The 22,230-nt window shown below is 37.4% G+C and overlaps 1 protein-coding gene across 1 annotated transcript in view; it reads left to right on the forward strand.

Moving 5' to 3' along the window:
- Positions 1-17,000, forward strand: part of STX12 (syntaxin 12) — a 37,668-nt gene extending 20,668 nt beyond the window's left edge. The window contains exons 3-9 of the mRNA XM_017648287.3: positions 163-262; positions 4,374-4,511; positions 7,050-7,093; positions 8,887-8,992; positions 13,631-13,703; positions 14,386-14,468; positions 15,781-17,000. Of these exons, the coding sequence (XP_017503776.1) occupies positions 163-262; positions 4,374-4,511; positions 7,050-7,093; positions 8,887-8,992; positions 13,631-13,703; positions 14,386-14,468; positions 15,781-15,873 (637 nt within the window). The 3' untranslated portion in view covers positions 15,874-17,000. The remainder of the gene's footprint in view (positions 1-162; positions 263-4,373; positions 4,512-7,049; positions 7,094-8,886; positions 8,993-13,630; positions 13,704-14,385; positions 14,469-15,780) is intronic.
- The last annotated feature ends 5,230 nt before the right edge of the window (positions 17,001-22,230 follow it).

The following is a 22,230-nucleotide window of genomic DNA, read 5'->3' on the forward strand; positions in this document are numbered from 1 at the left end:
TTTGACTGGGTAGTAGTTTGGGAATTTTGTGGTACACCTGGGCACCTATTCATCCAGTGCCCTTTTATCCCCTGTTTTATCAGACACACTGTGAAGAAGCTGATACTAACTGTCACAGCTCTTGGACTGAGACCATCCTGAAACATGTCTTTTCTCTCTTAGGCAACAGTTACAACACTCTACAAATCAGCTTGCCAAGGAAACAAATGAATTACTGAAGGAATTAGGGTCCTTGCCCCTTCCCTTATCTACTTCAGAACAGGTTGGTATTCCTGGCTTGTTTGTTTGTAATAGGAAAGGATTTTGTTTTAATGGAAAGGCATTGTGTGCAACAAAATAAAACTTGGCCTTTGGTGCTAGACCTTCTCTGAACCTTATTTTCCTTGTCCAGAAAATGAGGTATGTGACTGTTGTGACAGCAGGAAGAATGTGTGTACCAGATCTTGCAAAGTGCCTGGCGTTTAGTAGGTACTCACTATATCTGTTAGCATTAGTATTAATATATTAATGAAATGGGTTTTAATGAAGAAGAACCTCAGTGTTTGCTTCTCTTGGCTTGCAGTGTTTAGCTAGCAGCTTTATATTTGCAGGCTTGGTCCTAGTTTATTTTGTATTCATTATCTATAAATTTCAATCAAATGTCTTTCTTTTCTATTTTGCAGTCACTTTCATATCCCATCATGAGTTGTTCATAGGTCTCAGGTTGAGAAAATGTCAGGCAAAAAGATTTCTCCTTTCAAGTCATTTTATCCAGTGGCCATTTAAATCCTTATAAAACACAGAATTTTTACTGAGTTTCATTGTTCCCTTGATATTTCAGGCCTTTTCTTCGCATACTCCTGAAGTCAGATGTGCCCCCTTCTTTATTGTGGTTTGCCTTACTGTGACCCATCATTCACAGATCCTCTCTCTTTTAGGAAAAAACATTCTCCGTTTACCTTAGCCTGTTGTGATTTCATTTTGCTTTTAGTTTCTATACCATTCTTAGGCACACTTGACTTAAATTGCTTTTCATTACTGAATTTTTTAAGGATGATGTGCTATCTCTGTTGGCTTTAAAGACAAAGCCTACAGCTTCCCTATCCTGAGTTGTTGTTTAGTCTGTGAGTTGTGGCTTTTGGAACATGAAATAATTTTGGTGCTGTGACCATCATTAAAAATGAAATAGAGTAGCAGTATCACACTGTGTACCATGTGCTAAGGGTAATTATTATTATATAAAACTTTTGTTTCATGCATACATGTGTATATGGTACTGAGTCAAGATGTGACATTATTACTGTGAGTCTCCATCAAAAAGGTTGAAAACACAAGTTTTTGCCTGGCAAGCTGTTTAATGAAGTTTATTTTCAGTCCTTGGACGTTTGGAGCCCTCTTGCACAAAAGAGAGGAACCAAGACTAGATGTTTTGTCACCCTGCTGTAAAGTAACTAGGATAAAAAGTAATCTTGATGTAATCAACCTTTGGTATCCATATGTGTGCTGTTTGTTTTGCTGTTACTCATGCTATCTCAGTTATGGACCAGTTCCCTTTGCCATCCAGTATCTCCAAATTGTGCCCAAATTATCCCTTTCCTCCTCCTAGTTGTGCACTTAGGGAATAAACACTTGTAGATAGTTTTAGTAGTAATAAAAAAAGGAGACTAAGGGTCTGATGCAAACAGAGTTTTGAAAGTACTTAAGAGTTAAATAGTAGCCTAAGCAAAATATAAGTAAAAAGTTAAATCTGCTACCAAAAAAAGAAAAAAAAAAGATTTAATGTATTCCAAAATCAAATAGAAGTTATTTTTGGATTATGCATGCTGTTGTTCCCTTCCGTTATCTTGGATCATTAACAGCGCAAAATAGATCTACAAATTCCTTGATTCCCTTCCCCCTATTGTGCTAAGTACCCGTTTTCCTGTCAATTCTTTCTTCATCTAATTAATCTTAGCCCCATCACCCATCTTTTCTGTACTGTCCTATACATCAGACCATACAGCCTACTGTCAGAATTTTTTTCATACTTATGTACTATCGTTTATGATCTTTTAGTTGCTTTTAGTCTCGTGGCCTTTTTTCAGTTTTTTATTCACTTTTCTTCTCTGTTCCATTTGATCCTTTCTCCTATCCTGTCTCCACCAAAACTTTCTTCTTTCCAATGATCCCTTTTCATTCTGTCCCTCAACTCTGGTGATCCCTTTCTGGCCTATTTTCTCTTATCCTGTTTGGGTCTCGGCCTCCTTTTCTGACTCTGTATCTTTCTTCCTGGGCATACCCCACAGCTCTGCTGTTGATCCTCTAATTTTCTCATTACACTTTCTCCCTCAGGAGAGAGGGAGATTACCTACTAACCTACTTCAGTGAGCTCCCTGTCATCTTTATGAACATGATCTTCAGCTCTTTTTCCAGCCCTACCCTCTAAGCCTCTGAATAGTTGGCCCATAATGTCAGTCCCTTTCAGGTATCTCCTCTTGAATATACTGCCTTCATCTAAAATTTAATGTGTTGTCTTACACTGAATCCCTCCTGTTTCATCCAAGGTCTTTAACTTAGCAGATTGATAATACTTACTGTCATAAAAAAATGTGTACCTTTTGACCTAATATTCCTACTCTTGCAAATTTGTCCTGAGGGAAAAAAAAGTTCTAAAAAAAAAACTATACACTCCAGACCCAGATTTCCTGGATTTAAATTCTACCCCTTCCACTTACTGTGTGATACCAGGCAAATTATTTACCCTCTCTGTGCCTTGGCTTTATGACGTATAAAATAGGGACTATAATACTACCTAATTTATGGGTTATTGTATGGATTAAATGAGTTATTGTATAAAATACTTATAACAGTGCTGGTATGTGATAAGCACTATATAAGTATTAGCTGCTACAATGGAGCTCACTTTAGCTTTATAATAGTTAAAAACTAGGAACCATCTAGAAGGAATGTTTAAATAAAATTTACTAGATCAGCTTGATAGAATACTGTGTAACAAATACCATAATTGTGAAGAGCATGGTAACATGGAAAATGTAGATTATATACTTACAAGGTAATGTTTTTGGATGGTGAGATTGGGAAGTGATGTTTTCTCACCCTTATTGTTATAATGTTTGTGTAAAAATAAAAAATCCTAGGAAAAGGAAAAAAAATTCCTTATTTACATTTGCTTTCAGTATTACCATAACTCTCCCAGGTGTGGCATTTGAGTCATTCTTGACCTTATTCTCCTTCCCCACCAAGCCAGTCACTAAGTCATATGTTTCTTAAATTCATTTCTTTGAGTTCCCGTTATTGATACCATGTCTTCCTGACCTTAAACCTAGACTGTTGCAGTAATCTTTTTGACTTCTTTTTCTGTTCCATCTTGTACACATCAGAGACTAATTCTTCTAAGTTATTATTTTGTACCCATCATGTTTGCTACTCAGAAATCTTTGTTGCTTTTTGTACTTCAGAGGTAGAATCCCAAACTCATTAGCTTAGCACTTAAAACCTGCTGTGGTCAGGCCCTTCCCTGCCTTCCCAGTTTTATCTTTAAGCCATTCTCATGAAAAAAATTTGGTTCCAGCTAGAATCTTCAATTTCTACCACCATGCCTTTGCTCACATTGTTCTATTGACTGGATTTCCCTTACCCCTACCCTCTGCTTATTCAGACCTTTCTCTTACTTCAGTGTCCACCTCCTCTTGAGGACTTTTTGACCACTTGAGTTCTTACCAATTATATGTGCCTCTGAACTTGTATAGTACTAATTGGATAGAGCATTTATTTATAATGATTTGTTACTTGTATGTTTGTATCCTTTATCTATGTGTAGATGGTAAGAGTGAGTTTTTACTTCTCTGTTCTCAGCACATTGCAAGTGCTTTCAAAAAACACCTGCTGAAAGATATGTAAAGGTAGCCTGTAACAAAGTAGTTTTCATGTTCTCAAAGATTTTAAACCTCACTACAGTGTAAAGGAAAATGATTCTGTAATTTTCAGGGAAGCTGTGAATTCAGTGTACTTGAATACAGTTTTAACATTTTAGCAAGAAACAATCCCTCCTTTAGGTCCAGTCTGAGCCCAGAGATATTTATTCTGCTTTCAGATTCTCCAGGGAACCAAATTCTGAATTATAATCCCCTCTGAGATTTCTTTAAAAAGTAAATGATCCCCAGTTCTCAGGTTTGTCAGAATCAAAGAAGGAAAATTCTGACTTGGCCTATAGTATAAACCAGAGATTTGCGTTAGTAAAGAGCAAATTTATTAATTCAAGGAAGAGCCTATTTCCCAGTAATTTTCCTAGTTTGACATCTTTAGGGGGTATAATTTTGCTTTTAATAGGAATAGAAACCAAATGATGATTCTGGGTTAATACGAAATTTCACATTCTTGTTTAATTTCGTTAGCGCCAGCAGAAACTCCAGAAAGAACGCCTCATGAATGACTTCTCTGCAGCCTTGAACAATTTCCAGGCTGTGCAGAGAAGGGTCTCTGAAAAGGAAAAGGAGAGTATTGCCAGAGCAAGAGCTGGATCTCGTCTTTCTGTAAGTTTATACCCAAAAGAAGACCTTTGCAGTTTCAGGATGTTCTTTCCCAATTTTTTTTTTCCTCTCTGTGACCATTAGCCTTTGTTTATTCCCCTTCCCCTCAATAATAAAGATAGATATAGCAGCTGTGAAAATGCCAAATTGGAATAACATATATAAAAGGTGTATATGCATATGGTCAAAGACGAGAAAGGAATATGTGCAAAAATTTTTTTTAATGACCCAATTGTGTGTAATTTTCTTTTCTTTTTTTAATTATATGGTCTTACGCTAAAAACTTAAAAAAAGAGAAAAGTAATCTGTCCCCTAGGATATAGCAGGCTAGGTTATTTGGACTAACCTGCTCTTTGAAAATAATTAACAAATACTAGATTTTAACAACCAACTTCTCAAAGGTATCCAAGAGCCATGAAAATATTAAGGTCAAAATCTAAGAGAAGGTGTGAACCCATAGAGGTAAGTAGAGGACTGAACTGTTTTTGCATTGAATATATTTACTGGGGTCCAACTTGAACTTCAGTTCTTTGATGTCTTCATGACATGGTGGGGAACAAGCCCAGGGACCACACAAGGTAGAGAATCTCAAAGAAGGTGCTCCTCCAATTAAACTGGACCCTAGAAGACTATATGCTTAGTGTATAGGTAAACCAGAAGTAAGCCCTCCTTTCCCCAGCAAACTGTAAAAAGATTGCTTTAGTACTGAACTGAGAAGGTGGTGGAGGACAGGAGGTTGGGGGAAAATCCAGACAATAATTTATACCACAAAGTAACCTTTAGGCACATTTACTGCCCACATTCGTACTACCGGAATGGTCCAAAAGCCTCACGTTTCAAGTTGTTCTAGACTGGCAGAGTACCTAGGTGCAAGACAGAAGCAATTACAAACCCTCTCTGGTTAGGCATCTTTATCCTAGCCCTGAAAAAATATTTCTCAAACAGTTTTTGAAGTGTAGTGAGCACCACAGGGTTAAAAATAACCAACTACACAAAAAAACATATAACCCTGAACAGGAACTAGTAGAAACAATAGTGAGGTGAAACAGATCCAGAAAGACTATTTGAGTCTATTAGAATTATAGGACAATTATACTTGCATGTAAAGAAATGAAAGAAAGTCTTGAAAATATCTGCAGGAAGCAGAAAGCTTTGGAAAAGAGTCAAAAGATTTTCTAGAATTAAAAATACAATATGGAAATAAAAAACTTAATGGATGGGTGGCTTAACTAGAAAATAGGTTAGAAGATATTATCCATCATGTAGGACAGGGGATTAAGAAGTTAAATAGGGAAGAAAGATTATGAGAAACAGAGAATGAAGTGAAAGGATCTAACATAGTTTTAGCTGAAGTTACAGAGTGAGAGTAGAACAAACATAGAGCAGAGGTGGTATTTGAAGAGAAAATGGCTAGTATATTTCAGAATTGATGAAAGACGCTAATCTACTTTTCAAGAAGCCAAAAGAAATCCCAAGAAGGATAAATAACTTTCAACTAGATACATCAAAAAGAAGCTTCAGATACCAGAGACAAAGAGAAAATCATAAAAATAGCCAGGGAAACAATAGAATACCTTCAAAGATGCAGTAGTTAGATTGACAGTTTACTTCTCAGTGGCAATAGTGGAAGTCCGTAGAGGGCTATCTTTAATGTCATGAAGGACAGTAACTGCCTCCCTGGGATTCTAAACCCAGTGGATATAGATATCCAGAAAGAGGGCTAATTTCAGTCAAAAGAGAGTTCACTATCAGCACACCTTACCTAAGAACTTTCTAAAGAATGTTCTTCAGGCAGAAGGAAAGTGATCCCATATGGTGAATCTGAAAAGCAGAAAGAACTGAAGAGCAAAGAAAGTGGTAAATATGTGACAAGACAAACCAAAAAAAGGAAGAAGGTAATGCTATATGTGTAATGGACAAAGAACTAGCATCCAGAATATATAAAGAATTCCCATCAAGCAGTGTGAAAAAGGCACAACCCAACAGAACAATAGTTTCTCAGACTTTTTGATCTCAGGACCCTATTACACTTAAAAATTATTAAGGACCTCAAAGAGCTTTGTTTGAATAATAGCTGTTGATAAATATTATAGATACTGTATTAGAAATGAAGACTGAGAAGTTTTAAAAAATGTTTATTAATCCATTTACAAGTAATAACCCATTTACAAAAATCTTTACGTGTTCTGGTAATTTGTTTCCTTATGAGTTTTCAGCTCTTTCCCTTAACCTACCTGCCTACAAATTTTAAAATGGGTAGTCATTATTATTGTTTTTTTATTCCTCTCTCCTACCCATGTTCTCTGTATCCTGTTCGGTATGGTTTCTGTCCCAAGCCCAAACTGGAATGCAGATTTGCTTTCAACTACTTCACACCCATTTCCTAGTTAGGACAGATTGCCAGAGCCCTGTGTCATTGTATAGGCCTTGTCAGAGCCAAGGGATGTTGCTTCGTTATACTGTAGCTAACGGAAGTCATTGTTTTGTGTGTCTGTGACATGTTTCTGGATAACAGCAGCAATAATGTCATCTGCTTTCTAGGCGGAGGAGAGGCAAAGAGAGGAGCAGCTTGTCTCATTTGATGGGTAAGGAATTATTCATACAACCTGCTGGCTGATTGAAATGGGATTCCATACTTGCTACTTACTTTTAATTTTCAAAATCAGTGAGAAAAAAGATGAAAAATAAAGGAGATCTCAAATGAGTAACTTATCTATCAAATAAAATAAAAAAGTCAAAACTATGGGCTTTTCCATGATCTTTGAATAATAATACCAAGGTGAATATAAAAAATTTCAAGAAACCCCTGATGTCTGTGTGTTGTGGGGAGAGATCTTGGCTTGCTAAGAATAAATAAGAACCCACAAATGTACAGATTAGGAGGTCTAAATTATTTAACTCTAATTTAGATTTAAATTCTTCAGAGCTCTTGGATGTCTGTTTACTCATCTCTAAAATGGAAGGAACTTATCCTTCTAGGAGTATTAGAAGAAAAAAGCGAACAATTTGTATTGAAAGACATCTCCTTTCTTAACTTCTCCAAACGTAATTAACTATTCCATATAAATTTATTCAGGGTATTAGTTCAGAACTAAGTGTTTTATCATAGATATGCATCTGTCTCCCCCTATACTATGAGCACCTCAAAGGTCTTGGGACTCTGTCTGTCTCAGTTTTTATCTCCAGCACATGGAAATTCTTTAAATATTATGAAGATGATTATAAGTTATGCATACTATTAGAAAAATGCTTAGTACTGGATTTTCATATATTTCATGTGTAATATATAGTATGCCTTTCTTCAAAATGTGGTACCTGAAAGGAAGAGTGATAACATTTCACTAGCTTTTTACTTTGGTTTTCTGTTAAGAGACATTTAACTCAAAGCATAACCTCAAGGAAATTCCTGAAAACCAAAAGATATGGTTCTTTTTGACTAACTGACTCACTGACAGGTCACTTAGGGTGCTCTTTTCCACCCATTCAGTACTCAAGATACCAACACAGAGTGCTCTGGAAGGGAACGGGCTGGTATACTTCATTGACTTCAGATCTCTGCCTGCTTTCTCTGTCTAGCAGGTCCTAGCAAGATCACAGATCTATTTTGTGTTCCCCTAAATGGAAACAGCAAGGAGTCCCATTCCTCATAATCCTGCTTCATCTCAGTTTTGCCCATGGAGTTTTCTACTGTGGAGAAAGTGTAATTAAAATATTAGAGGATCAACCGCAGAGCTGTGGGGTATGCTCACTTATAGGAAGAAAGATACAGAGTCAGAAAAGGAGGCCGAGACCCAAACAGGATAAGAGAAAATAGGCCAGAAAGGGATCACCGGAGTTGGGGGACAGAATGAAAAGGGATCATTGGAAAGAAGAAAGTTTTGGTGGAGACAGGAGAAAGGATCAAATGGAACAGAGAAGAAAAGTGAATAAAAAACTGAAAAAAGGCCACGAGACTAAAAGCAACTAAAAGATCATAAACGATAGTACATAAGTATGAAAAAAATTCTGACAGGCTGTATAGTCTGATGTATAGGACAGTACAGAAAAGATGGTTGATGGGGCTAAGATTAATTAGATGAAGAAAGAATTGAAAGGAAAATGGGTATTTAGCACAATAGGGGGAAGGGAATCAAGAAATTGTATTTGCAGATCTATTTTGTGTTCTTAATGATTCAAGATAATGGAAGGGAACAATAGATGCTGGCTGTTTTCTTGGTGTTACCAGCTCTTTGCATTTAGATATGAAGACTTTGTATTGCTGCCAGAGGAATCGGACCCCTGGTGATGTCTTTGGATAGGCTCTGCAGGTAGTGAGATGTAGATGTCTCATGCACGCCTTTGAGAGGAAGAATAATCCTGTGTGCTTGTCTTCCTGCAGCCATGAGGAGTGGAACCAGATGCAGAGCCAGGAGGATGAGGTAGCCATCACCGAGCAGGATCTGGAACATATTAAAGAGAGGGAAACAGCAATTCGGCAGCTGGAGGTGAGAGCCAGGTCATATGTTTTGTTTGACTCAGTGAATCTGCTTTCTGATCCATCTAGATTTTCTCTAAGTAATTATGTATCTGTTCGTGAAACAGCATGAAATGAATTGTGGGCTTTGTATGTCTTAATGTAACCATGGTGAACATGAACTACCCTTAATGATGGTACTTGCCATGGTGCCTAGGAATACCCAAATCCTTTCATCAGCCACCATATGTTACATAATATGTCTCAGAGAATATGCATGGAGAGTTGAGCAAGGCAAACAAATATTTTATTGCTCATTAAGGCTTTGCCGCCAAACCTCAGGTGCCAACTGCTAGGTTAGGGAGTAGAGCCCCTTTGCTTAGTCTGAATAGCCCAGAATAAAGACAGGCCAAAGGGATTGCTCCATATTGTGCATCCCAAAGTCCAGTGTCAGGTTGTGGGTATCAACCACAGCGGTTCATAGAAATAGGAAAAGTTTTCAAGTTCAGGGTTGAGGGAGAGGTCTTGAGACCTTTCGCTTAGTTTCCGACTTTAACTTTACATAGTGACCAGTAAAATATCCTTAAACTTGAGTAGCTTTCTCTTCCATGGGGGTAGATGGCTGCCATCCCTGGGGTGCAGTGGCAAAAGGAGAAACTTAGAGCTTCTTGACCTTTATCTGTGCAGTGGTTCTGAACCCTGACTGCACATTAAAAATCACTTGGAGATTTCTTTTTAAATGCCCTAGCTCTTGCCCCACTCCCCACCATCAATTATTAATTTGAACTATGTGAAATTCCTATTTTTTTATAGGCAGATATCCACAGGGGATGGATTTTTTTTTAAAACAATCTTCCCAGTGATTATAATGTGCAGTCGGGTTTGAGACCCACTGCCCTAGACCATCACTGTCTGTTTTTAAATGGACAGTTCATCCATGAGTTTGGTTATTTTATTAAACTTCAAAGATATCATATATTTTTGCTTTTTCTCTTATTGCAACTAGTCATCAGCTTGGTTCTCTAACATTAGAAATACTGTTATAGTAGGGAGTAGAGTGAGACATATGTACCTAAGGAAAGGAATGTAATGTAGTAGATGTCAGAAATGTAATGGGCACTTCACATTCAACAGAATTAAGTCCAAATTCCTTAGCTGGGGCTTGATGTACTTATCTAGTCATCTCCTACATGTAACATACAACCCCTATTCTAGTGAAAAAAAATATACTGCTGTGTGTTTCCTCTGCTTTTACACTGCACTTCTGACACTTCTGGCCACCAAATGTGTGGGGGTTTTTCACATCAAGCAATTCTGTGACACCAGTTGGGTGTCCTAGAATTTAACTTAATTCTGACACTGTCTACCTGGAGTTAATATCAGAGCCCACAGATTAAGGGTTCAGTCCCACAAGACTGTCTTTTTCAACCCCCCTCCCAGTCTTCAGTTGCAAGGCCAGGTCGTTACCTGTGCTTGTGTCTGACAGACTATAAATTGGAGATTTCCATGATCCCTTCCTTGGGTTCAGTTAATTTACTAGAGCAGCTCACAGAACTCAGGAAAACTTACAAGATTACCGGTTTATTATAAAAGGATACAACTCTGACAAATACGATATGATTTCATTTATCTGTGGAATATAAAAACAAAGCAAAACAGAATGAACAAAACAGCAGTAGACTCAGAGACACTAAGAAGTGACTAGTGGTTACAAGGGCGAGGGGTTAGGGTATAGGTGGGGAGTGTGAGGGGAATAAAAGGGCACAGTAATTTGCAATCACAATATAAGTTGGTTGTGGGGAAAATGGATATTTTTGACTAGGATTCCTGCCTGGCCTTAATAGTGCCCGTTGAATATACATAAAAGAGCCTATTTGCACATTTATGGGATGTTTACTAGCTACAGTCATGGGAGTACCTGCCCAGGGGAGGCAGAGGAAACACCCATTCTCTCCTGTTCCTGTGTTCCTGGTATGGAATTGGTCAGGCGTCCACCAGTCACCAGAAGCCCACACACAGAGTTCCTCCCAGTGTGAGGGGTGAGGAAGGAGGGTGTCAGAGAGAGTGGGGAGAGAGCTGTGGACCGGCGCTCCTGGAGGAATTAAGCCCGAGCAGGGAGCGGGGAGCTTGGCGCGCCACCGGGGAGGGCGGAGAGAGCAGCGCTGCTAGAGGATTAAGCTCCTGCTTGGGAGCAGAACCTGTTGCCGACCTGGGGAGCGCATTTCAGCCAGCCACGTGTACCAAGCGACCACTATGAGAATAAGTGTGGTGATCCTCTAATCCCCAACTCCTTGCCCTTGCCTTTATTTGGTATTGGATTTATAGAGAACTTGTCCAGGTGAGGAACCCCTTCCTCCCAGAGCTACAGTCAGTCACAAGGACCGTGTACAGCATGGAGAATATAGTCAATGATTCTGTATCTATGTTGACAGATAGTAACCACACTAGAGGGGGTGAGGATTTAATAGTATAGGTAACTACTGAACCACTGTGTTGTACATTTGAAACCAACATAAGATTGTATATCAGTGATACTTCAGTTAAAAAAAAAGATGCAACTTGGGAAGAGCCAGATAGAAAATGCACAGGAAAGTATGTGGGGAGGGATACGGAGCTTACATGCCCTTTACAGGTGCACCGCTGTCCCAGGACTTTCATATGTTCACCAACTCAGAAGCTCTTTGAATTTCATCCTTTAGGATTTTTATGGAGGCTTCATTACATAGACATGATTGATTAAATCATTGGCCATTGTTGATCCTACTACCCTTGAATACCAAGGTTGGTTCCCCTGGCAACCAGCCTCCTTCCTTGGGGCTTTCCAAAAGTCATGCATTAACATAAACTCAAGCAACGTTGAAAGGAGCTTGTTATGAATAACAAAAGATACCTTTATCTTTTCTATCACTTAGGAAATTCCAAGGGTTTTAGGAGCTCTGCAGAAAAGAGATGAAGACCATAAGCTTATGTTTCGTGCAATAAATCACAATATCACATCATCACATCTGTATTACAACCAAGCTGGGCTCCTTGCTCAGAACTTTCTGTTTATATGGCTTCTCTTTTGCTTTAAGGCCTGTAAGAATATAGTAATTTATCCTCCATTTGCCGCATGGTCCCAAGCACATAAGCCAGTTAGAATTATGCCTGGGTTTGCCTAGGGCTTGACTAGGCTTACCCCGCCTTATCTCTAAACATCCCGACCCTCCCCCAAAGCAACAGGCTGACCGTATCCGCCACAATAAAAGGCACCACGCTGCTGCCCTTTCTGTCTGTCTGTCTCTCTGCTGCCCTCTCCCTTTGTCTCTGTACCCCTGCTCTCCCTGCTCTCTCTCTCTCTGCTCTCTCTGTCCCACTGCTCTCCCTGCGCTCTCTCCCTCTCTCTCTCTCTCTCTGCTCTCTCTGCTCTCTCTGTCCCGCTGCTCTCTCTGATGCTCTCTCCCCATCTCTCCCCACCCCCCTTTGGGGGAGCCATTCCCTCCTTCAGATAAAGTCTCTCGCGTGGGCCCGTGTCTCCTGAGTCGTTCTGGGTAAGGAGGGTCGCGGCGAGATACCCTTTCAAGGCCTACTTCTGCTGTCTTCCTGTGCATACCTTTCTATACCATTGAGCAGTCACTTCCTATATAATGCCCTTTCTTATTGATCTTATTGTGTACTGATCCCTCACCCCCACCCTGTTAGCTAGTAAGCCTTTTGTATCCACAGCAACTAGCAAACTGTCCCAACTATAGTAGACTCTCAGCACGTAACTAAGGTGCTGCCAAGAACTAGTCTTGCCAAGTTATGATTGGGAAGTCATTGCTTTTAAGGCATGTTTTTTATTGTAGCATTCTGAGGGGCAGTGTTTTGCAACTGCAAGAGCATGGGCTTTAGAGAGAGAATCCCAGCTGCAGTGCTTAGTTTCCTCACTGATGAGCTACGTGACTAGACAAATTATATAACCTCTCAGAATCTCATTATCCTCAAAGATACTTATTTACATCATAAAGCTGCTGAATGATTAAATATCAAGGAGGCATAGTAACATAATAAGAACTTCATGAACTTCTAATTCTCAGCTCTGCCAGTTGCTAAATATGAGACTTTGGGACAAGTCATTAAGCTTCTCTGAGCCCCATTTTTTCTCTTTTCTAAAATGGGGATAATACATGTCTCTTCGGGTTGTCAAGAGGACCAATTAAATTAAGTAGTAGTTCATAGTAGCTAATACTTAGGAAGTGCTTATTTCACAGCTATAAGAACTTTCAATATATTAGTTTATTTACTACTTCTGAAAACCCTACGGGATGGGTATTGTCATTGTTCACATTTTAGAGGGGAGGGTCCAGAGACGTTCATCTCAAGATGGTTGGATTAACTAAACTCAGCATGACTGGGTCCTCTGTAGCTGACAGCCTGATGAGGAGCCTGTGCTGCTGCTTTTTGGATATTTTTATTAGAATAAATTTGACATAGTATATTGGTTTCATAGTATATTGGCTTGGCACATAGTAGGAATTTAGTAAGTGTTAATTAACCTTATTTTCATTTTCAGTTTATGGAGAAAGCATGATTTATAAGCCTTAAAAACCCATGTGTTATGTTAATATTCCAAACTCCAGTTAAGTAGAGTCTTCTAACATGTTGCTTAGTGTTAGTTAATTGTTTTGGTTTTGTTTCTGTTCCTTAGGCTGACATTTTGGATGTCAATCAGATATTTAAAGATTTGGCCATGATGATCCATGACCAAGGTGATCTGATTGGTATGTATTATTGATACCTTTAGCCTCAAGGTGAGTTGATAGTATCTGTGCACAAAGAAGTCAGTAGGAATTTAGGAATGCCATTTAAGAAATTATTATATTCGTTTTCTTAGCACTTTTTTAATGTTAAATATAGAAGTTGAAGTGAGGCCTCCATGAGTACTCCATTCAGCTCCCTTCAGTTGCTTTGCCATAGCCTGTTGTTAAGTCTTTGTTTAAGGAAATAGACATCTGCTTTTACCTCCAGAAACTTGCACAATTGTAGGATTTGTAACTCTTTGTTTAAGCTTTTTATTTAGAAATAATTTCAAATTTAGAAAAAGTTGCAAAAATAAAAATACAAGGAATTGTTTTATAACTTTTACCTAGATTTACCTCTTAACATTCTACCCCAGTTGCTTTAATGTTTGCTCTCCTTCTCTCTTTCTCCATAATATGTATATACATAATATTTTATGAACCATTTGTGGGTGAGTTGCATACTTGATAACCCTTTACCCCTAAATACTTCAGTGTCTTTTCCCAAAGAATAGAGATATTCTCTTAGTAACTTTTGATTTCATGGCTGACTAGTTGGAATGGTGGTGGTGAAACCAGGACCAATAACATCAGAAGTCGGCTCAATTTGCAGTCTTGAAACATTTGAATGTGGTAAAACATCCAGTGCTCTCCTTTTTTGCAGATAGCATAGAAGCCAATGTGGAAAGCTCAGAGGTGCATGTAGAACGAGCCACTGATCAGTTACAGAGGGCTGCTTACTATCAGGTAAAAGCAGGTATCAAAGAAGATCACTATGTGCTGCAGATATTATGGACCATCAGAGTACACTTGACACATTGAGAACAGCTGCAGCCTTTTGCTTTGGCTTAAGCTAGAGGCAGTACTCATAACTGGAGTCCCAGTTCCATTTTTAGTATTTTTCTTTGCAGGGAGATCGCCAAAAGGGCATTAAATCTTAAATAAACCTATAAGAGCCCCTAGCTATAAATCTAACCCCATGAGCTAGCATGATACCTAAATCTCGTATAATACTGATTTTATAGTCTAAACAGCTGAAATTTATTTCAACTAGGATAGGAATGGGTACAAAGTAGGACTGCAGATATTTTATGTTGACATATTTTAGGATTGACATAGAATCAGTTCTAACTATTAATAAATAGGGGTTTATCATTTTGGGGTTATTTATCTATGAAAAATGGGTTAATCATTCTACTTCTGTAGAGTGGTATTTTTCTGTGTAAAAGCTGAAACTGGTTTTTGTGACTTTTATCTGGGTTTTTATCTTCAGTGTACAAATATAGTGAATGAGGTTCTCATTTCCTCTCAGTTTGGTGTTGCATAGCTTTTCAGAAATAAAGAGCATTTCAGTTATTTTCCATAGGATAGCTGTTCCTAGAATAGCTATGTTTTACCCAGGAATGTTCTTAAAGAAATTTATTAAATTTAATAGTAATGTTTCTTTTTAAAAACTGAGCAATGACTTTAGTGTTCAACAGTAAAGGAATAATTAAATAAATTACATATTGCCACTCCATGTTACATGGGAATTAAAAGAGACATTTAGGAAGAGTGTATAATAACAAAATTTTGTATGCTAAAATGTTAACAGAAAAACATCAAATACCATACAGTATTATCCCAATTGTGTCAAACTGCAATATGCATAGGTAAAAGATCAGAAGGAAATACAATATAAATGTCAACATTTTTATCTGTGGGTGATTATTTTATTTTTGCTTATCTGTATTTTTTATAGTGAACGTAAAATTTTATAATATGTTTAATAAAACCTTTATTAAAATACTCATGCAGAAATAACTTACTTTATTATAATGCCTAACAGCATAGGTATAAAGGGTGCCTTTGCAAAAAATGTATTTGGGGACCTGAAATTTTGCACTACTGTCTCGCATTGCTAACTGTGGAGATTTAGGGGAGGTCTTTGCATATTCATGTATGGATAGAGTTAATTTTGAATTACAGGAAGGCAGATTTATGAAGCACTCTTGGAGTCTTAGATATGAAAAGTTATACTTATTTCACGAGTGTCTTTTTTACATATTTTTCTCCTCAGAAAAAGTCTCGCAAGAAGATCTGTATCCTGGTGCTTGTCCTGTCAGTGATTATTGTAATCTTGGGACTTATTATCTGGCAAGTTAGTAAATGAAGTGACAGCCTCAGAACCTTCTCCTGCTGACCTGTTTTCAAGGGCAACTGCTTGTTAAAGTCTTGCCAGAACAAACTGATCTCAAGAAGAAAGCATACACCAGAACATCCTATGATAATTTAGTTAGAAGCTAACTACTAACTAGTCCTTGGAATTAGTGACTGTGGAGACAGTATCAATTTATGTATACATTTTATTGATTTCTCACATTAGGAATCAATTCATGTGGATTTTGCTTTCTCTTGTATTCTAATCACCTTTCATCCCAAGTATTTACTGAAAATTCCATTTTAGATATTGTTTTGACAGGTGACACTACAGTCTTGTAATACTGTCTTTTTACGTGTATACAAGATTTACCTTTTTATTGGCAACTGAGGTAGAATTATTTTCTGGAACCCAGCATATTGGAGTTGGTCAGGTACTATATAACAAGCCAGCACTTTGTATTATTTGACATTTTTAATTTGAATTTCTGAGAAGTCTGTTCTCTATCTGCTTTGAAAGATTTTGGCCATGTAACTAGAAAGTAAAAAATTGCACATGTGATCCAGATTAAAATTATCTATTTGAGCTGGCCAGTTGTTGGGGTACATGTTAATATGGGTTTAAAGCTTATTATCTGTTAGTGCTGTCCACAACAGCTCATCCACACTAAACCATCTCGTTCACTTTTTGAAGAGGTTAATTTAATTAACATTATTATATTATGTGGGGGTCCCTCTTCCCCTGTCTGTATAGAAAAGGAGAATTAGACAAAGCATGCTTTTGGAAAGTGAATAGAAATTGTTTGGAATGATTTAATCTTTTTGTTGTTGTTCACTTGTGGTTCTACATTCCTGGTGAATAATGAATGTTGCTGTCAAAAGGCTACTACCCCCCAACCCTATAAGGGTTGGTGGGCATTTGATGTCAGGAAGATTTTAAAAGCTAGACTGAAGTTGATTTAAGATTTAGTCCTGTGAACCTGGTAATAAAGCAAAGAAAAGGTTCATTTTTATAAATAATACTGGTTTGGAATAGTGGTGTCAGACTTACCCTAATTTATGAACAAGAGATTTAATCTCTCCATGAATAGTTTTAGACAAAAAATGTTTCAATAAAAGATTGCTGTCTTGTAATATGAATGTTGTCCTCTTCCCTTTTTCAGAGGTCTAGAGCAGCTAAAGGAATATAATTTCTTTAGGCTTTCACACAAATGTGAATTTCAGTTCAACAATTTCAGTTCATCCTTCAGTGAGTTAGAGGATTTGGCTATCCTGGATATATTTATATTCATTTCTTCCACTCCCTTCAGTGTTACTTAATCTTCTTTAAACTAATGTGAATAGTGGGTAAACAAGGGCCCAATGCATACGTTTCTTTGCACTCTTTCACAAATAAACATCTTAAAAACTTTTTTAGTAAATTTTTATGAGTTAAATCCTAATGCAGTAGATATTAGATAATGTGCTATCCAGAGAAAAACAGAACTGTAAGAAAATCAGGTGAGGATTAGTTTGGGGGTGGCTTAGGTGCTGCTTTCCATTCCTCGAAAAAGAGGATGGAGCTATTGGGGTGTCACAGGGGCTCACGCAGTAGTTTCAGAGCCAGTTCCTTGATTCTACAATCACTGCTCCTTCAGCTGCAAATTACAGCTACACTTGGATATATCATTTATAACATTACAGCAAGAAAAAAGTTGATTGTGAAAAGCGATTTCAGTTTAGAGAAAATGAATCTACCGTAGTTCTATTCTGTAATACTTTGTAATCCAGTGGTAGTGGTAGTAGTGGTCATGGGTAGCAAATACGAATTTGGCCTGCAGTTTGTCATAGTTGCCAAGAGGTTCTGCTAGATGGTCTGAATAAACCTGTTCACAGAATCCTTCTCTTTGCTCTGTTCATCATTTTGGGAAAACCATAGGCTAGCACAGTGGTTCGTAACCAGGGTTTCACATTAAAAACTTCAAAAATACTTAAACCTAGGTGCCTGTGTTACAGGGTTCTAACTTAGTTAGTTTGGAGTATATCCTGAACATGGACACTTATAAAAGCTCCAGATAATTCTCATGTGTAACCATAGTTGAGAATCATTGGTTTGGAGGTCAAAAACTAGAGAGTGGTAGAGAAGGCATGAATAATTTTATCTCTGCTATTAACTTGCTATAGGTATTTGACAAGTCATTCAACCCATAGGCCCCAAATTTTCTCAATAGCTCTTTTCTAGCTATAAAATTCTGTGATTATATGGACCACAGGGGTTTGGTCTGAACATAGAAATTCTATGTTTGTCTCTGTATTCCTCTCCTTTTCTCCTCCCCCTTTCTCCTTTATGGAATGTTCCAGAAATACTGGGCAGATCTAGCATTCTCCAAGTGAGTTAAAACTGTAGTACTAGGTAAAGTAGAAATGTCACACTGGCAACTTCACCTGGGGATGTTCTAGAATGAAAACTTGTTAGCTGCTAGAGTGATGCTCCCAGAGCAGGTTTGTTTTATTTTGCTAAAAGGTGGTGATACACTGCCTTGTACCATTGGGTAAAATCAAATTGAAATTACTGTTGTATCAGTGCAAAGTAAAATGCCCTGAACTTCCACCATTTTTTTTAAATTGAAGAATAACTGATGAAATATTATATTAGTTTCAGGTATATAACATAGTGATTCGATGTTTATATACATTATAAAATTATCACCACAATAAGTCTACTCACCATCTGTCACCATACAAAGTGTTTACTATATTCCCTATGCTGTACATTACATCCCCGTGTTTTGTTTATTTTATAACTGGAAGATTATACTTCTTAATCCCCTTCACCTGTTTCATCCATCCCTTACCCCTCTCCCCTCTGGCAACCAACAGTTTGTTTTGTTTATGAGTCTGTTTCTGTTTTGTTTGTTCATTTGTTTTTTAGATTCCATATGTAAGTGAAGTCATGATATTTATCTTTCTCTGACTTGTTTCACTTAGCATAATACCCTCTAGGTCTATCCATGTTGTCACAAAAGGCAAGATTCCAATCTTTTTTTTTTGGCTAACTAATATTCTATCACACACACATCTTTATCCATTCATCTAGTCACTGATGGACACTGGTTGCTTCCATAGTTTGGCTATTGTAAATAATGCTGCAAAGGACATAGGGGTGCACAGATTTTTTGAATCAGTGTTTTCAATTTCTTAGGATAAATTCTAGAAATGGAATTACTGGATCATATGGAGTTTCTATTTTTAATTTTTTAAGGAACCTCCATACTCTCCATAATGGCTGCACCAATTTACATTCCCACCAACTTTGTAGGAGTGTTCCTTTTTCTTCACATCCTCACCAATACTTGTTATTTCTTGTCTTTTTGATATTAACCATTCTGACAGGTGTGAGGTGATACCTCATTGTGGTTTTGATTTGCATTTTCCTGTTAATGATGTTGAGCATCTTTTCATCTGTTTGTTGGCTGTCTGTATGTCTTCTTTAGAAAATGTCTATTTAGGTTCTCTGCTCATATTTTAATTGGATTTTTTAAAAAATAATGAGTTGTAGGAATTCTTGTATATTTTGGATGTTAGCCCCTTATTGGATATATCATTTACAAATATCTTCTCCCATTTGGTAGGTTGCCTTTTCATTTTGTCAATAGTTTCGTTTGCTGTGCAAAAAGCTTTTAAATTTGATATAGTTCTATTTGTTTATTTTTACTTTTGTTGTCCTTGCCTGAAGAGACAGATCCAAAAATATTACTAAGACCAATGTCAAAGAGCCTTACTGCCTGTTTTTTCCTCTACAAGTTTTATGCTTTCATGTCTTACATTTAAGTCTTTAATCCATTTTGAGTTTATTTTTGTACATAGTATAAGAAAGAGGGGTCCAGTTTCATTCTTTTGTGTATAACTTTCCATTTTCCTGCCACCATCAATTGAAGAGACTGTCTTTTTCACATTCTATATTCTTGCCTCCTTTGTTGTAATTAATTGATGGTGCAAGAGTGGGTTTATTTCTGGTCTCTCTGTTTTTCTATTCCTGTGCCAGTACTATAATGTTTTGATTCTGTAACTTTGTTGTATAGTTTGAAATCTGGGCATATGACACCTCCAACTTTGTTCTTTCTCAAGACTCCATTTTTTCCCCCTGTAGCCCCAGAGGCTGTCTTTACTCATGAGAATGAAACTTTTGCTTCTGGTCACTACATGCAAACCAGAACCCAACTCAGATTTCAGTCTATATTGTTTCCTAGAGCTAGGAATCACCTGCTTCCTCACTGCTTTTCTAAATATGTTAAGTGTATCCCTAGATTTCAAAGGATTTTTCAGTATTGCTTTCTGTGCTATGAAATACAACTACTTTAAACTCTCTGTTTTAACTATGAAATGGTTTGAAAGGTTTTGATTCCAATCCTACTTTCAGGCCAACTAAAGTAAGTCATTTTACTGCTTAACTGAAATGATATTTGATTGACAATGTTGCACTTAATTTTCAAAGGATAAACTTGAAACGATAGAATTTGTAATGTTAGATTGTGATCAAGGACCAAGTTTTTACCAGTCCATGGACAAATGAGAAAAATGATGTAGTGAGTCTGAACTAATGACCTTCCAACTTTAAAAAAAAGATATTTCAAGATTATAAAAATGAAAAGGTGGTGTTAGATGGCAGTCTGCATTTTTAAATCTCCTTAGTTGGCAATATAAAAGTTGATGTTCCTATATTACTTCTGTTTTTCCTGGCCCATGACATCTCTAGAGTCTGTGAACGCTCATCTAGACTAGACCCATCATTTAATAACTGAGGAAGCTGAGGCCAGGAATGGCAATCTAATACAGGATTAAAGGTTTGAGGAAGTGCTGTGCATGCAAATAGTATTTATTCATAGGGTAATATTTGAGCCCTTACTACCAGTAATTTACTATGCTACATGTTAAATGTTTCACATTTTACATTTATAATTTTATAGCCACAGAACCACCTAGGAGATGTCTTTTTCTTGTCTCCATGTTTTATACAGTAGTAAACTGAGGCATAGTAAGTAACCTGCCCATAGACACATGATTTAGGAGTGGTGGAGCAAGGATTTGATTCTCAAGCACTCAGACTTAAATACCACACATCTTTAAGACACTGTACACTGTCTCCATGCATCACTGATAAAAACTATCCTGCTTACCACCTCTTTCACGAAGCTTTCTCTAAAACTGGAGTAGAGGCAGTTTCTACCCAATGTTTCAAGAACATCCTCTGTCAGCACCTTGTGAATTTTCCATTTCACCACCCTGCTTACATGAAGCCTCCTGCTTTAGCTGTCTATACACAATCACATTTTTTTCAGTACCTCCATTTTGATCACTCATATATCAAAGATGTTTGAAGAAAGTTTTCTGACATCAATATGCTCCTAATGTCTTTAGATTCTATTCTAAGGAAGTCTTAAAGTCTAAGAAATTAATCTTTATAGAGATAGCAAAATCCAAAGGCAGCTAGCCCATCAGTCTTTCCATCAGAACAGGTTAAGGGTCTAGACTGCTGTCCTCCAGTTTGCTGATCTATACTGACATCATTGGTGCCCAAAGAGCATTTTGCTTTATAAGGCCTAGGTAGGTGTAAGGTGTCATTACATCAGAGGCTAGTGTGAATTTCAGCTGTGCTAGAAACAGGGAACATGGCTAAGGAGTAAACAATTATAAGGGTAAGAATATAGCTTTAGGTTTCTTGAGTGCATAGTCAGCACTTTAGAAAAGATTAAATAGTGGACCAGACAGAAGCTGAGAAATTGAAAGGCAAAGTTAACAAAATGTTACCAGGTTATTGACAGCTAGAAATGGCTTCAACACCATCTTATGCCTGAAAAAGGGTATGGAACCTCAAAGGCATACATAATTTATGTACATAAAAAGTATTTTGTTCTTTTCTGTTACAATCAAAACACTTTTGAGACTAATTCTGTCTCAAGACCCATGTCCTTGTGTTCAAAGTGGGGAGCACATGGCCTGCTTTCTCGAAACTAAGTTTAGAATTTGTATTTTTTCCATCAGTCTAGTCATTCTTTGGATCACAAGGCTGAAAAGGATATTAACAAGTCATCTGATAAGTGATCTGATGAGCAGTTAGCATCCTTCTTGGAATGAGTTTATTGTGCTTTTGAGGGCCAGAGGAAAATGTGATTCCCCTACCTGCCTAAGAGTTGATTCAAAAATCCAAGTTAGCATTATGGTGCAGTTAAATCTTGATGCCTGGAGATGTCACCAAGGGCAAAGTCTTTTGAACAGGCTGATGATCAATTTAATGTCTCCACGACTGTTAGCAGGGAGTCAAGAAAAGAAATAACTTCATCATAGAGATAAATTGCTGTGCAGTGCCTCTTTCTGGGTGAACAATACCTTT

The sequence above is a fragment of the Manis javanica genome, chromosome 4 (genome assembly GCF_040802235.1).
Source record: "Manis javanica isolate MJ-LG chromosome 4, MJ_LKY, whole genome shotgun sequence".
NCBI lineage: Eukaryota > Metazoa > Chordata > Mammalia > Pholidota > Manidae > Manis > Manis javanica.